A 16,276-nucleotide genomic window follows, 5' to 3' on the forward strand; every position below is an offset into this window, starting at 1 on the left:
GTGTTCCAGGGCAAAAAGCCTTGGCTGGCAATTTAGCAAAGAACATTTATACTGCTGCAAAGGAGGCTTGACTAAACGCTGTCATAAGTAATGACCTGCTTGACATCATAAACTGTTCTGTTGGACATAATGAATGAGAGCAACTGACAGCCAGGATGGGATATAGCTGAGGTAGCAAACCCTGATGTTTTTAAATCAAACCTCAACAGTGCATCAAATAAACTAAACCAACACTCAGTGCATGACTTGGAACATGTCTATACATCACATCAAACTGACAAAGTAATCAAGCTAAAGATGCAGCCAGCATCTCAGCAAAGTTTAGATTTACAACAGCTTTTCTGATTTTTATTTCTCAATAAACCAGACAAAGTTGACTGACTCTGGTCTCTGGCTATGTTTGAGAGGTTCTATACCATAAATCTGAACGCAACTACCTGTTCAAGATTGCCATGGATTGCTGCACTTTTCATCTTTTATACACTTTTCAACCTGATCCACAGCTTCTACATTTTCTGTTTAATGCTCTTTTCTAAAACCTCGATTCAATAACCCTCTATCAGCTTTGCCAGTTTAAAATAACATGTTGGCTCTAAATCTTAAAACTCAAAAGCATTTGTGTGGCGCATACATAAACTATGTTTGTCTTTATTATTTAAAATCTTGAAGTGGTTATGTAATGTAACCTTCCATGGATACTGTATTCACATTATCCCTGCTCAGAGTGGTCATACCTGTATAACTATCTTGCTTTAGTCTACAGGCAGGCTAGTAATGGCAGGTTCATATGTAGAATTCAACAATGTTGCGTTGTGTAAACCCTCTTGTTGTATACAGCATGTTGAATGCTCGTTGTAAGACTTGAACATGCTCTAGTCTTTCAGCAAGTTGAATGAATCTCAACCAATCAGAGTGAAGAAGTGAGTGATGTCAGAATTCAAAAATGTCAATGAAAAAAAGTTTTTTTTTTTTTTTTTTTGTAATTTACTCCTCACAGGATATGAACAGTAACCATGTTTTCATAATGTAAATAAAAATCCATGTTTATTTCCATGTAATTGATGCTGCTTGAGATATATACAGTAAGCTTGCATTGCAGCAGCACCAACTGCAGCAGACTTAGGCAAAATAAAGCTTTATTTAACAGTCACCATTTCAAGAAGGTTATCAGTCACATTTTACTACTACTAAAAACATTAATAATAATACTACTAATAATAATAATATGAACTGAAGCTTGTCGAGTGACCTTGGAGATTGGTTGTGCCTCCATGATACATCAACAGTCGCTTGCACAGTTTGCATTCAACTTTTGTTTTTTGGTCGTCTGGGCATTAACAAAAACCCCAAAAAGCAGAGGAGCTTTGAGACATTTCTTTTAATACAGCTTACGCTATACAAAGTTTTGCTGTCACATGAAGAAATTAAAGGTTTGTTGGGGGGAGGTGCAGATGGTGCTCAATTTTCAAAATTAATTATTAGTGTTAGCGTACATTTTGTATGTTTCAAACATATTCTACAATAGCACTTCTCTTACACTGTCTTGTAGACTAGGTATTCAGTACATTGTATAAAAACTACTGCAATACTAGCCTAACCTATATTTATCTCAACTTTCTTTGCCTCTGTTGGAACATCCACCCACAACCCAGTTTCCTAGATTAAAACTAATGATTTATCAAAACTTCCAAGGAAGCCCAAAAAGGGCTAACATTAACCATATAGACAAGAGCATGTGTAGAATGTCTTGACATCCTGGCTATCAGGATACATTTTAGGATGTTCTCCTGGCAAAACCAGAACCAAGTTGACATGCAGACTCCCACACCACAGCGTCCCATGTACTAAAGAATATGGGTCAGAATAATGGACAAAAATCAAAGGGCATAATAGGTGCATGCTATAGACCACCAAATTCAGATGCCAAGCAAAATAATCTGCAGTACAATGAGATTTGAAAAATGTGTGTAGCAAAGGAGAAGCCATTCCAATGGGAGATTTCAACTTCCCCCATATAAAATGGGAAAACCCAGTGGGGAGCACGACGGACGAAACTGAAATGGAGGAAATGAAAAATGACTGCTTCCTAACGCTATTTGTCAAGGCACCGACTAGAGGGGAGGCATGCCTTGATTTAGTCTTTTCAAACAAGTTAGACAGAATAACTAAAACAGAGGTCAGAGAACCATTGGCAAACTGAGACCACAACAAGGTCTCATTTGAAGTGTTTTTTAAAACCCCCAAAGTAATGACTAAAGCTAAGGTTTACAATTTTAGTATGGCAAACTATGAAGGTATGAAATAGAGACTAACAGAAGTAGATTGGAGTAAAATTGGGTAAACATCCACAAAAATGTAGTACTAGAGGTGCAAAACAATCACATCCCAAAAGTAGACAAATCTAAATCTAAAACAAAATTGCCAAAACGGTTTAATAGATCAAATTAAAAAAAGCACTCACAGAGAGTTTAAAAGGGACCAAAAACAAAGTACACAGAAAGAGTACTTGGAACTGCAAACGCAAGTCAAAAATCAAGTTAGAAAGGCAAGTGAGAGATAGAAATGAGCATTGCTAAGGGGGCTAAAATCAATTCCAAAAAGCTTTTCAAATATTATAAAGGCAAGAGAACATTCAAAGAGGAGGTTAAATGTCTAAGAGAATGGCAAAACCACAGCAGAAGAGAAAAAATAGCAAATACATGAAGTGATTACTTTTCAAATATTTTTACAAAGGAGGATACGGACAACATGCCCCACATGTCGACCTGTTCTTATCCAGTTTTAAATAACTTTCGCATAATAGAGGCAGAAGTGTTAAAATGACTAGAAGCTCTTAAAATAAAGAAATCCCCCGGGTCAGATGAGATCCTCCCAATAGAACTCAAAGAAATGAAAGAAGTTATTTACTAACCGCTAACCAAGATCATGCTTTTGAGATAGGGGTTGTGCCGACAGACTGGAGAATTGCAAACGTAATACCAATCCACAAAAAGGGAAACACAACTAATTACAGACCAATAAGCCTGACTTCTATTCTATGTAAACCTATGGAAAGATCCAAAATGAAAAACTACCTATATGGTAACAGTATCCTGGTAAACAGTCAGCATGGTTTTGGGAAAGGGAGATCGTGTCTAACTAACCTGCTTGACATGGTTTATTTAGATTTCCAGAAATCTTTTGACAAAGTCCCGCATAAAAGATTAATTCTCAAACTGAACACAGTAGGGATTCAAGGAAATGCATGCACATGAATTAGGGAAAATGTGCATTATAAATACTATATGAGAGACACTGAAATTGAAGAAGGAATCAATCTATGAAAAAGACCTAGGAGTTTATGTTGACTCAGAAATGTCTTCAACATGACAATGTGGGGAAGCTATAAAAAGGCCAACAAGATGCTTGGATATATAATGAAAAGTGTTGAATTTAAATCAAGGGAAGTAATGTTAAAACTTTACAATGCATTAGGAAGACCTCATCTAGAATACCGTGTTCAGTTTTAGTCACCTCGCTACAAAAACGATATTGCTGCTCTAGAAGGTGTGCAAAGACGAGCGACCAGAATTATTCTTGGTTTAAAAGGCATGTCATATGCAGATAGGCTAAAATAACTGAATCTATTCAGTCTTGAACAAAGAAGACTATGCTGCAATCTGATTCAAGCATTCAAAATTCTAAAAGGTATTGACAATGTCGACCCAAGGGACTTTTTCAAACTGAAAAAAGAAACAAGGACAAGGGGTCACAAGTGGAGATTAGATAAAGGGGCATTCAGAATAGAAAATAGGAGGCACTTTTTTACACAGAGAATCGTGGGAATCTGGAACCAACTCCCCAGTAATGTTGTTGAGGCTGATACCCTGGGATAGTTCAAGAAGCTGCTTGATGAGATTCTGGGATCAATAAGCTACTAACAACGAAACGAGCAAGGTGGGCCGAATGGCCTCCTCTCGTTTGCAACCTTTCTTATGTTCTTATGACAGTGATGAAGGGCATTCCAAAAAGTAATAAAGTAGCTCTTCAAACTTGGGTTTAAATTTAATTTGGCAGGGTGTAACAGTGGAGAATTTGTTTTCCTTTCGCATATATTAATTTGTCTTTCCAATGGGATACTTCCCATATATTCAGAATTTAAGGTGTTTTCTTAACTGCCTCACAGTTGGTGGTATTGGAGGATGGAGGGGTAAAAAATGTTGCCCTCTCCACAACTAAATCCACTCTGTTAGCGTGATTGGAAATGTCCTCAGCTGTCAACCCCATCTTCAATTACTAGGCCTCTTCCTGATTAAAAGCTGGGCAAGAGAGCAATAAAACATACACTGAAAAAAAAAAAAAAAGAACCACAACACACGAGGGATGGAACACGCATCTGTGATTTTTTTTTATTTTTATTGAAATCACAGCACTGTATTATGGTAATGGGAGAGCGTTTTTGACATTTATCAAAAACTACAGGCTGACAACGAGGAAAACGAGGAAGACAGTTTACAAGACAAGGGCTAATTCGTATTTCTTTTTTTTGTAGCCATTACACTTCATCTGCCAATCAAAGTACTATACGGTCTACGAGGCTTTTCACCTCTTGACAATTATTGTAGCTTTTCCGAGATGTTTTGAAATTTTAATTAAGTCCGAAGACTTTATTGCAAGTGGCTGGCATTATTTAATACAGTTCTATTTCTTTGCCGCTTTAGGGTAGAACACTAAGTTGTGAAGAGTGAATACAATATTCCTCTGCTATAAATCCCAGATTCAACAATTACATTGCTAATACCACTGTAAATTCAATGACAAACATAACAAAAAGGAGCCAGTGCCAAAATCTTTAGCAAGGCTCAAAGTTAGCATATATTTGGTAGCATTTTACTACCCAAAACTCTTAATCTGCTACTAGTTTTTTTTTTTTTTTTATGTAGTAGAATTTTTCTGATACCTTATGCTGCCGTTTATCACCAACCCTTAGTGAACATTTACATAATTACAGTCAGCACTCACATGTCCGACCCTATAAAATTTTGACTTCACTGATGGTTAAACACGTGTGATGCATATCTGATTATTTCATTTTGGCCCGTTCCAACCCTTGTCCGTTTTTCAGGGAATACAAAAAATAATACAACATCAAAACTACACAGCTGAAAGGACTGTCCTTTAAAATAAGTAGGCTTCCACTTATTTTGTACTGCATTGGTTTGGTTGGTAGGCCTCCAGTATTATATTTTCAACAGAATAAGTACTTTAACTCAGAACGAGTTGTGTTGGGGAGATGCAGAAGAAAATACACACGCTTTTTTTTATAGTATTTAATCTAGAGAAGTTGTAAATGGGCTTCATTACATCTTACATATAAGGAGGTTCCACACATAATTAGAATCCCGGCAATAACATTGTCAGTAGGTTTGTCTTGTGAAAGAAGAATTTGTTTTTTAGAATGTTACAGTTTTTCAGTAAAATAAAAAAAAAAAAAAAAAAAAAAATATATAGTAAAAATATATATATATATATATATATATATAATAATATATATTATATATATATATATATGTTCAAGTAAAAGGACATGACCAAGTTCATTTTCCTGTACTGGAGAAGTAAAAAAAAGTAAATCCTGAACCTTATATGCATTTTAATTACTGGCTAAGCAGGTTTGTTTAATAGAAAAATAATTACTAGTAAACAAATCACATAGGACTTTAAAAGTTTGTTGACTCAAATAATACTCACATTGGGTACAATTTAAGATTTAGAAAATAACCTAAGATTATTGAAATGCAGACTTTTGTACTGTAGTTCATTATCACAGTAGACACCTGGCCAAATCACTAAGAAATCTGTACAAAAGAAATAAGACCAGATACAAAGTATTAGCACCCCCCGCAATAACACTGTTGATTGGGTGTAAGTTTGTCTTGAGCAGCCAGGATGGCACAGATTCAACAGAACCTAAACAAATATGCAAGATGTTTAAATTGTTCTGGAGGGATGCACAATACATGATGACAGACAGAAGAGTTATCGTTCAAGAGTGAAGTAGGGTGTAAATGTGCAGTAGAAGTCAGTTCTACAACACCGCCTACAGAGTCCACACATTCGACTATTACTCATAAAATAATTCAGAAAGGTCTTGGATACAGAAGCTACCACGGAATTCCAATTATCAGGCCTCTACCAAAAGTTGTCTTGCCCATCAAGTTAAAAATGAATACACAAAGTGGTGGACCAATTGTAGGTTTATTTCACAGATCTTGCTTTCCCTAATTCTACATACAGCTAACATGCATCAAGTCAACTTAAAATGGATCAGTTAAACCTAGTCACTATTTTAAATGTATTACAGAGAGGAATAGAGAACAGAGGTTGAGTGAAGACCGATTCAGGGGCCCTACTTAACACAGAGAGTGGTGGGTGTATGGAACAGGTTGCCAAGCCATGGAGCTGTGGCCGGTGCATTAAGAGCAGCATGGATGGAGATCTGGTAACTAGTAGGAATGGATTTAATTAAAAGCAGTAGTGTGCTTGCAATACACTTGAGACTAATTACCATGAAAATCGAAATTTTAAAATATATATATATATATATATATATATATATATATATATATATATATATATATATATATATATATATATATATATATATATATATATATATATATGCTCTTTAGATAGTCATCATTTCATTTGAATCGACACAGCAGCTTTTAAAACTATTAGTTCCAATTGATTTTATTATCTAATCTGGGAGTCCTGAATCAGGTCAGGTACAATATGCTCTAACGTATCACTCACATACCATCACAAGGTCAAAGACCTGCTTGCATTAAATTGCAAAAAGTTCAAGGGGACAAAAAATCTTACAACGAGAATTAGGTTTGTGATGTTTAGAGTTTTCAGTAAAATTTTAAAATGATTGATTACTTTCCCTGTCCTGAATAAGTAAACACTGACTATAAGCACTGTTGATTACAGTCCTTATGTTACTACTGAACCTTATTTTTTTATCTCTGTGTCACGGCTGGGTTTTTTTAACAGAGAAAAACAAAATAGCCTACCTAAGAAAATCACACAGACCTTACAGGTTACTTGTTAAGACTGATTGATGGTTTTTGTTGGCTCAAATAATACTCACAGTAGCATTAGGTTCAATTTTGATTTTGGACATTCAGTAAATGTTAAATATCTAGTTCTATTCAAATGAAAAACAAATGGACACCGAGCCAAATTAGAAGTAGAATGAAAAAAAAGGTAAACCTGGCTTGTAACGCCAAGATTAAAAAATAAACCTCAAAAGAATTGCAGTAAACTGCCATTAATTACATTTAAAGGTCCTGAGGCTCATCAGAACTATCCTGAATGGCTTTGCACATTGGATCATGTCTGACCTCAAAAAGCTTTTACATTATTAAAAATGGAATAGTCATTCCCTTTGGTGAATGACAGATGTAAAGCAAGCCTGAACAGAACTGCAGCTAGCTAACAGTGCCCCCTACTGGACACCTACATAGACATCTTTAAAGGTTTTAAAAGAACAAGCTTCAATAAACCTGGATATCACAGAAAGTGTCAAGAATTGTGGGCACCAAGCGGTGCATCCCTGACTGCAGGATGTGCCCTACAGCCTGGAGGTTGGCGGTTCGAGTATAGGCTATTTCACTGCTGACCATGGACTGGTTCCCAGGGGGCGGCGCACAATTGGCAGAGCGCTGCCTGGGTGGGGAGGGCTTAGGTTGGCCAGGGTATCCTCGGCTCAAAGCACACCAGCGACCCCTGTAGACTGGCCGGCCGCCTGCGGGCCTCCGACTCCGTAGCGCTGAGGTGGATGCATAGCATGCCAGCAGAGAGAAAAGCGGTGGGCGGCTGACGGCACATATTTCGGGAGACGCATGTCTGTTTTCGTCTCTCCCGAGTTAGTGCAGGGGTGGCAACGGTGAGCCAGGCTGAAATAAAATAATTGGGCTTTCCAAATTGGGGAGAAAATGAGAAAAATAAATAAAAAAATCATAATAAAATTTATAAAAAAAAAAAAACTAAAAAAAAAGAATTATGGGCACCAGGGGCAACAAATAACCAAGTTACTGCAATGTAACTCATGAGATAGCCTCTGCCTTCTATATTGTTCAGTAAATTGAGTGTCAATATTCTGTTAATGCCTGCCACAATGTGCAATCACAGTACATGGTTGTTGAATAACCTGTTGTATTAAATGTCCATTCCAAGTCAAGCAGTTCTAAAGCAGGTCTTATTGAGACTCCAGTACGATTCCATCACTAAATCAACTAGGAATGTATTTTTTGTGAACAAAAACATCTCAGGGGGATAATGTTAGGCGAATGGCATCTCTGATGAAAAAAATGAAGTCAAATGGGTAGTTGAAAAAGACAGAGATCATTGATATGGTCATTCGTTTAAACAATGTGGCAGAGATAATGTAACAACATTGGCAATGTTACTTAATTGAGACTCATAGAATGCAGCTGTACCAACTATTAACAGTTATGTTTTATGTTACAGTACCCTAGAACTATAGCCATCTTAGGTAAGAGGTTATGGTCGCCAATAAATTTACAAGTAAAACATGACAGAGAATCATAGAATACAAGTTTATATTAAGTATTAACCCAATTTTGTAATATGTTAGTTAAACCAAAAAGTCACATGACCATAATACTTGGCCATCTTGTGTCACAGATCAGATTTAAATACATCATCAGGGCAGGAGGTGGAATTACAACTACTGGGATGCTTAACAAAACAAACACATCCTAAAAGCCAGCACTGTACCGAGGAGACCCAATGAACATCACTCGTGATTTGATGAATGGTGAGTATTGCACTGGACCTGATCTTGACCATTCATGGCTCTCCAGTGACTTATTGCCTAAGATTTAGAGAACAAAAAAAAAAAAAAAAAAAAAAAAAAAACAACATTGCCCAAGTGCTTCAAGAACAGCACCCAGCAGCAGTGCATCCTTCATTAGAACAAGCTACTCTTTATTAATGGGTTTGATTAGCTTTCCTTATAGATTTAATGGTTCTTTTTGATTAAATTAGATTGAGTTTTAAAATGACACAGAGTTATCAATCGAAAAAAAACAAAAAAAACGACTCACCCAATCTAATTATTTTAAATAAAGGACACAGAGTCAGAGCAAGTTTCTGCATTAACTAAATGATGATTTATAGTGATGGCAAGGAGAGCAATAGAACCCTGCTGCTAAAGTGAAATGAAACCTTTTAAATTCTTAACCGGAAGAAGTAAAACATGACACATTTTATCAGAAGGCATATAGGTATTTTATTTAGTTTTCATTGCAAATATATAGCTACAACACCAGACTGAGTTGGAATCCTCATGCATTTTCTGGTAACTTAAGATCAGTAAACACCAGACTGAGCTGGAATCCTCATGCATTTCCTGGTAACTTAAGATCAGTAAACAACTTGAGTCTTTTAACAAACAATTCATGTTGCATCTCCCCAGCAGTCAAACTTTGTTTTCATTTAGGGTTGTTTTGGGCCCATAAACCAGGAGCGATAAAAATTCCAAGCATTATAATTCAGGCACTGCTAACCATGGCTCCCCTCCCACACTGTGTATGGCCATGCTAAATGGGGCTAAAACATGGTGGGCCCCACACAGCTACCAGAATTTGGGTATGAAAACCAAACAGTAAGGATTTAAGACACACCAATAAATATACTACTGTATAGAATATAATGGAAACTGAATAGAATATAATGGAAACACATGAGATTATCTGTAGTTTATACAGAGAAACATTTCACTGTGTTTTACATGCTTTAATTATGTGAGGTTTTACTGATTTCACAAAGATATAATTTGTGATGGTCCATTCTGAAGAGCCGAAACCACTTAATTCCTGGTTTCTAGATATTTGCACAAGCCTTGTACATGACCCTTTGGTAACCAGTTCATTTCTGCTTTTAGACACTGGAAGTGTAGCATTTTTTATCAGTTAAAAGCAAATCCTACACTGCTCATCTGAATCTTATTATTACTCTAGCTGGATATACTTCATTATATAGTAAAATGCTTCTAGAACAAATTTACTTATTTCAGGAGGTCCCTGTTTTAGTCTAGAAGGCTCAGATACAATTACTTCAAATAAAGATTTTCAAGACCTGCTCCTAAGGGAAGCAACAGAGCTTGCAAGGAAATAGCCTGTCACTTAAAATCAAGTATAACTGCCTTTCAAATGCTATATATGCATATCTTTAGTAAAGGCAAATTGATCCCATCTCCTGACATGGCCCATCAGAGACAGCTGTTGATTCCATGCTTTGTGCCTGTCTTTTTCTTAATTAGTCAAACGTCTACATTGGGAGCTTCAGAGAAAGAAGTAGAGCAGGTGCAAGTTGGCAAAAACAGCACACTTTCATCCAAATGACAGTAAAGTACGTTAATTCATTCCCATGCAGGCAGAAGAGAGAGTTTAATGGCACTAGTTAACATTATACTGCATTAGTCACAGGTACGTCGCTCTAAATAACCTTTCAGTATTATATATTGTAAATATACTGAATAGTGGCAAAAAAATTGGGAATAGCAAGAAAACATTAATAATGCCATTGTATATACTATTATTTCTCATCTATCACAGGCTACACAAAAGTCTAGTACACTTGTCTGTATACAGTATCAATATATTCGTGTCCTAAAGACTACAACATTTAACAAATAACAGTAATAGAAAGCCGTAGAAAAAATGAACCATAGGGTTCATTCCAAAAGGTTCCAGATACAGTCTTGTTTCTGGCCAATGTTCATACCAATGAAGTTGAATATGTGAATCTACCTTGTAAATAGCAGAGAACTCCTGTGTCTATTCTGTCAGCTGTGCCCATGAATATAAATCCAAGAATGTTAAAGAGTGAGTTTTCACAACAAATGAATCATTCCAGGAAATTGCACCCTTAAATTCATCTAAATTATTACAGAACTGCCTGTTTGTTATCCAACTGTTTCACAAAACAGCTCTAACAGCCACAAAATATGATACACACATTGTTTTAATTAAATCCTCTGGACTATTATTTATGTATTTATTTATTTATTTTACGAGAAAAAGAACAGAGAAACGCTAACAGTAAATTTTTGAAGATTTTATTCATTAGACAAAATTATCTTCAAACCGTGATGCATTTGACTATTTGTCATTTTTTATGTGAAAATTTACAACATTAAGTATATCGATTCATTTAGAATATAAATTACAGGTAGATGTCTCTGGATTAATTTAGTGGAACGCTACAATGGAGAGCTATAAAACATGCTGAATTAGTTCTTAGGAGGATGGCAGGAGGTGGACTAACATTAGCGTAAAAGACACAACATCCCTACATATCTTTGTAATGGTCATTGTTTAATCAGAACTGAGAAATAAGGGTCATCTGTATATTATACTGACAGTGCTATAATTAAATCTATTAGAACAAAAGAATTGCAGAAGGTTAAAGGTTTAGTGGGCTTTTCGTGGAAAATGTACAGGCTGCAGTTTTTTTTTTGTTTGTGCATCACGCTTTTTTTCTCATTCACATGGTAAAACATAACCTTAGCCTTGGAAATACAATCCACCACAATGACTCATTAAATACAACAATTATACTGTAGCTTTCTTAGGTAAACGACGTAGTGATCAGGATCAGACTGACTCCAGCAGTGCAAGAGTGCACAACAGACAATAAATACTTCAGCTCTGTACAGGAACTGCTCATGGTTAAGAAGCTGTGTCCTACATTCAATGCATTATATGTTTAATTTCTCAAAAGATGTATGTTTAACTGGATTCACAAATAGAAACCACATAATTAGGTCAGTGTGGGAAGAGCTTATCAAATTTAATGATCTAAAAAAAATAATTAAAATAAAGGCTTAAACTATTCACTTAATACAGTATAATTAAGCAATAGCCGTACACAGGGGTGTCAAACTCAGTTCCTGGAGAGCCGCAGTACCTTCTGGCTTTCGTTCCACCCGAGCTCTGAATTACTTAATAGGTCTAATTATTTGACTAATTGGACAGCTTTAACACTTCTCTCCAGGGATGGTTTCACAGGTCGTGTACCTTGAATCAAGTGCATTTTTGAAATCATCAAATGTGGAAGGCCTTGAAAAAATATTAAATTTGTCCAATTAAACAAATAATTAGATCAATTAAATTAACTGAAAACCAGGACTGGAGTTTGACACGCCTGTTGTAGCATAAATATATGAATGACTATAGTTTAGTCAATTTTAAATGAACAACAATGTTTGAAATTCTTACCCATTTATCCTCTTTACAGCAGTTAAATCTGAAAGGGTACAGCGAACAAATAGTTCTGTGACCCAAGAATAATTGACTGATATGGAACCCTGTCTAATAACACTTCACATTCAGTAAGATATCCTTAGGGGACTAGAGCGCTGTATTTAATTTGCGCTGACAAAATTATTTAATGATAATGGGCCATCTGCAGAAATCTGAATACATTCCTTGATGACCTAAGCATGCAAGGCTTCCATTATCAACTGACATTTCAAAGGTTTACTACTATATTAAAAAAAGCTTAAGACGAGAAAAACAAGGCTACAGGTAAACTATACTTTATATCGTACAGAGTGCTGCAAAGCCATTATTTTTGATAACTGCAAGGAGAATTTTTTAGAAATTCCAAGAAAACAACGCTACCAAAAGGTTTCTACAAACGTCTTACATGGGAATACAATATGATTTTAATCAGCGTAGTTGCAAATGCTACAGGTCAAAAAAACCCACCAGGAAATACAATTAAGCCACAACCACCCCTGTACATCACTGAAGGTTTAATAAAACAGTCAAATAAAAAATAAAACGTTCACAATGTATCAACTAGCAATGGACACATCACAATTCGGGGATGGTCAAATGTTTCATTTTTTCTTTAATTTTACTATGTCTGAGCATTGCTTTAACTGGTTTTTTTTTTGGTTTTGATTTTTTTTTAGCTAGAAAAGTGACCACTTGTTACATAGAAGTATTGCCTCGTGAGTAATAAATATTCAATGCCTTACCTCTGTGCAAAGCAAATGAAGAGCAGTGAAATCCCATTTCTTTGCATATTTGACATTGTATCTCAATATTGCATCCTAAAAAAGTAAACAGAATAATTATTAGTCTAATGAAAGAATGCATTTCTTTATTATGTAGACATCTCATGCTCAATAGGACACAACAATGTATGAATGTAAATCATTTACAGCATAATATTTAAGTAAAACAGAGAAAGTGGAAGCAGGATGACATGCAACGAAATTGATAAGAGTTTACTGTAAATTCTCACAGTAATGTGTAGTATGCTTTCAATAAAACAAATCTTTTCTATTGTATACTGATTCTTAATACTTTAATTTGTTGGACCCCTCTCCTTTTATTCAAGACCAATACATTCTGAGATTTGCACCAGTACAGCTGGCTTTTTCTCTGCACAACATTAATAGACAGACCTTCAAACTGCATCTTGTACAGAGGCTCAATCCAGATGAATGGGACCAGGTCAATGTGGGGGTTGCATCTCAACTGATCTGTATTATTTTAATATGTTGTATTAACTAAATGACCAATTTAGAAAATGCGTAAATATAAGGAATGGTTTAGAAGAACACACACTAGTAAATGGTCTGATCGCAAAATCATCCCCCAGCAAAGCAATTCTAACCAGCTGCTTGGTGCTCTACTAATTATAGCACAAGTCTAGTTCATATCTGTTTTACCGTCACATCCAGGGAACTGTTGAACCTGCTTTGCAGAGAGTTTTGAATCACCTCCCATCGACTTTGCACCACAGCACTTCCCTCCTGCAGAAACAAGAATTTCCACTGATCACTGCTGTCCAAGGCTTCTTTTCAATTAAAAAAAAAAAAAAAAAAAAAAACATTGCTGCACTTAGCCTACTTCATTTTCCACTTGGAAAAGATTCCTATCTGAACAAGGCATCTTCACATAGGCATCATTCCAGACATCCTTGTACTTGGTGGGATAAGGAACAGGTACCTCTCCTTCTCGGTGAAGGTCAGTCTGTAAAATAAATAAAGTTAGGCATGCACAACATTATCTCTACCACCATAACAGTTGTAATTGTATTTCATAGGCTTTACTGAATAAGGTTCTGCATACAAGCCTGAGTTTATTGGCTTGCTTGTTACTGTTTTGGTAAACCACTTTTTTAAATGCTTACAATCTTACCCTTATCATCACTAAATGACATGGTGTTGCTTTCAAGTGTGGTAGTGCAGTGCCACACACTGGCATCCTCCTCAGTTCATCAATGGGCGTCCCCAGCCATTTTGCACCAGGAGGAGTTGGCCCTCTGTTAGGTGGTGTCCTGCTATGTTTTCTGTCTTTAAATTCACAATGGGCCTTCTCACTGTTAGAACAAAATAACAAATGAGCATTTTATAAATAATCGATGTGGAAACAGACACATTATTAGTTTTAAATGGTAATATCCAGGTAGAATCATATGTCAATTTTAGAGCAACTCATGCTAGGGGTAATGCAATTACCAATAGAAAACATTTTTAAGTCATAAGTCATTTGTGAACTATTGTTTTAAAGTAGAATTAGGGAAAGTAAAACATACAATATGCTGCATGTACTATAAAAGGAGTCTGTAAATCAAATACAAAGGGACTGCCATTTCACAGACAGTCCTGTTTTTTTTTTTTTTTTTAACAACCCAGTAAATCTCACCTGGCACTTGTACGGCACTTCATCTGTCTCTTTTAGAAAAGTGGCAACATTAGGCTCTAGTGGTTTTTTGTCACACCACCTGTGCCTCAAACAATACACATTTTTCATGTGCACTTCACTAGGGATACAACCTGCTAAACTCAATGCTGTTAGGATTCTACATTTCTGTTTAAATTAAGTGTGACACCACTGTATCCCAATAGCCTGGGATACACATTGCCACAGTTGATTCTATTCAGAGCTACATGAACTAAGTGGTCTACTAAAACTATTAATACTAGTATGTTTCAAACTGTTTATTAAACTAGTTAAATACAGTACCATATGAGATTTAAGCAAAATCCACTTACAAGGGTCTCCATTGCGGCTGAACATAATCTTTAGGATGTGACGGACAGGACTTCTCCTGATTCCAATATTTTGCTTTCAGTGTGGCGAATACGGCTACAGCTGTGGCAAAGTTCCTTTTTATCTGTCAATCATACAGTGCCAACAACTAAAAAAACACACTCATGAACAATTGTTTGTTGCTGGATATCAAACAACAATTAATATATCTTTTTTTTTGTTTGTTTTTGCAATGACAATAGGCTACTCATCATCAGAATTTTCTGATGAAGTGACAACATTGATACAAGTAAGGCATTCAACAGGACGACATGGTAATGCTATCATGCTAATGAGGTAAAGACATGGTCTTGGTTTACCTTTAACTTGCTGTTTTGTATTTGTGCGTGGGCTATACTTTGGTCTACAGAGACCCCTGCTGGAGGAAAAGTGGTTGCCAATCTGCCAGTGCCCTTTCCTAATACTTAAAATTGTTCAATGTGTGCAACCACAGAGCCTCACAGTGGAGAGGCTCCCACATGAATTATTCTGAGCTGTGAACTGGGCTCTGTTTAAACCTGTCAGATAGATAAATGCAAGATTGGCTGTGCTGTACTGTACTGAAAGCACAATTATTTTTTAAAATGTGGTACTGTAGCAATATGTCAACCAGAACACCAGGGTTCACAAATTAACCAAATGTTATGTAAAAAATAACTCTCTCTCATGCAATCTATGTGTTCAGCTGAATTGCCTGTTCATATTTTACCAATTACCTATTCAGGTACCAACTGACCCACCTTATAAGATTTGTTTGCTTCAACAATGTTAATGTTAATAATGTTATCTGTTTGTTTTGCACTAGTTTAAGCTGGCTTTGCAATGTTCTGTTCTTTCTACTAAACAACACACTGTGTCTGGGAAATATTTCTATAATAAGAGCCTGGTTTAAAAACAAACTCTGTACTGTTGCCTTCTGGTCTAGACAGTTACTTAAAATATGCAGCAAAATTACAACCATTCTGTTCCCATCATTTATAACAAGACACATTTAAGACAAATCTAGAATATTCCTATATATAGTTTCTGCAACACACTAGTCACACCCCAAGCGCATACAAAAAAGAAACTATGAACATCATCATATTAAAAAAAAAAAAAAAAAAAAAACGTTGATTACAGACCTTCATCGTCACAAAAACAATCCCAAT

The 16,276-nt window shown here is 35.9% G+C and overlaps 1 protein-coding gene across 1 annotated transcript in view; it reads right to left on the bottom strand.

Moving 5' to 3' along the window:
• The window catches only part of LOC121325718 (poly(ADP-ribose) glycohydrolase-like), a 59,105-nt gene that overhangs the window by 39,125 nt on the left and 3,704 nt on the right, over positions 1-16,276 (bottom strand). The window contains exons 5-8 of the mRNA XM_041268609.1: positions 14,232-14,412; positions 13,941-14,063; positions 13,760-13,843; positions 13,061-13,135 (exon numbers count right to left, since the gene is read on the bottom strand). Coding sequence (XP_041124543.1) covers positions 13,061-13,135; positions 13,760-13,843; positions 13,941-14,063; positions 14,232-14,412 — 463 coding nt within the window. The remainder of the gene's footprint in view (positions 1-13,060; positions 13,136-13,759; positions 13,844-13,940; positions 14,064-14,231; positions 14,413-16,276) is intronic.

The sequence above is a fragment of the Polyodon spathula genome, chromosome 13, assembly GCF_017654505.1.
Source record: "Polyodon spathula isolate WHYD16114869_AA chromosome 13, ASM1765450v1, whole genome shotgun sequence".
NCBI classification, from domain to species: Eukaryota; Metazoa; Chordata; class Actinopteri; order Acipenseriformes; family Polyodontidae; genus Polyodon; species Polyodon spathula.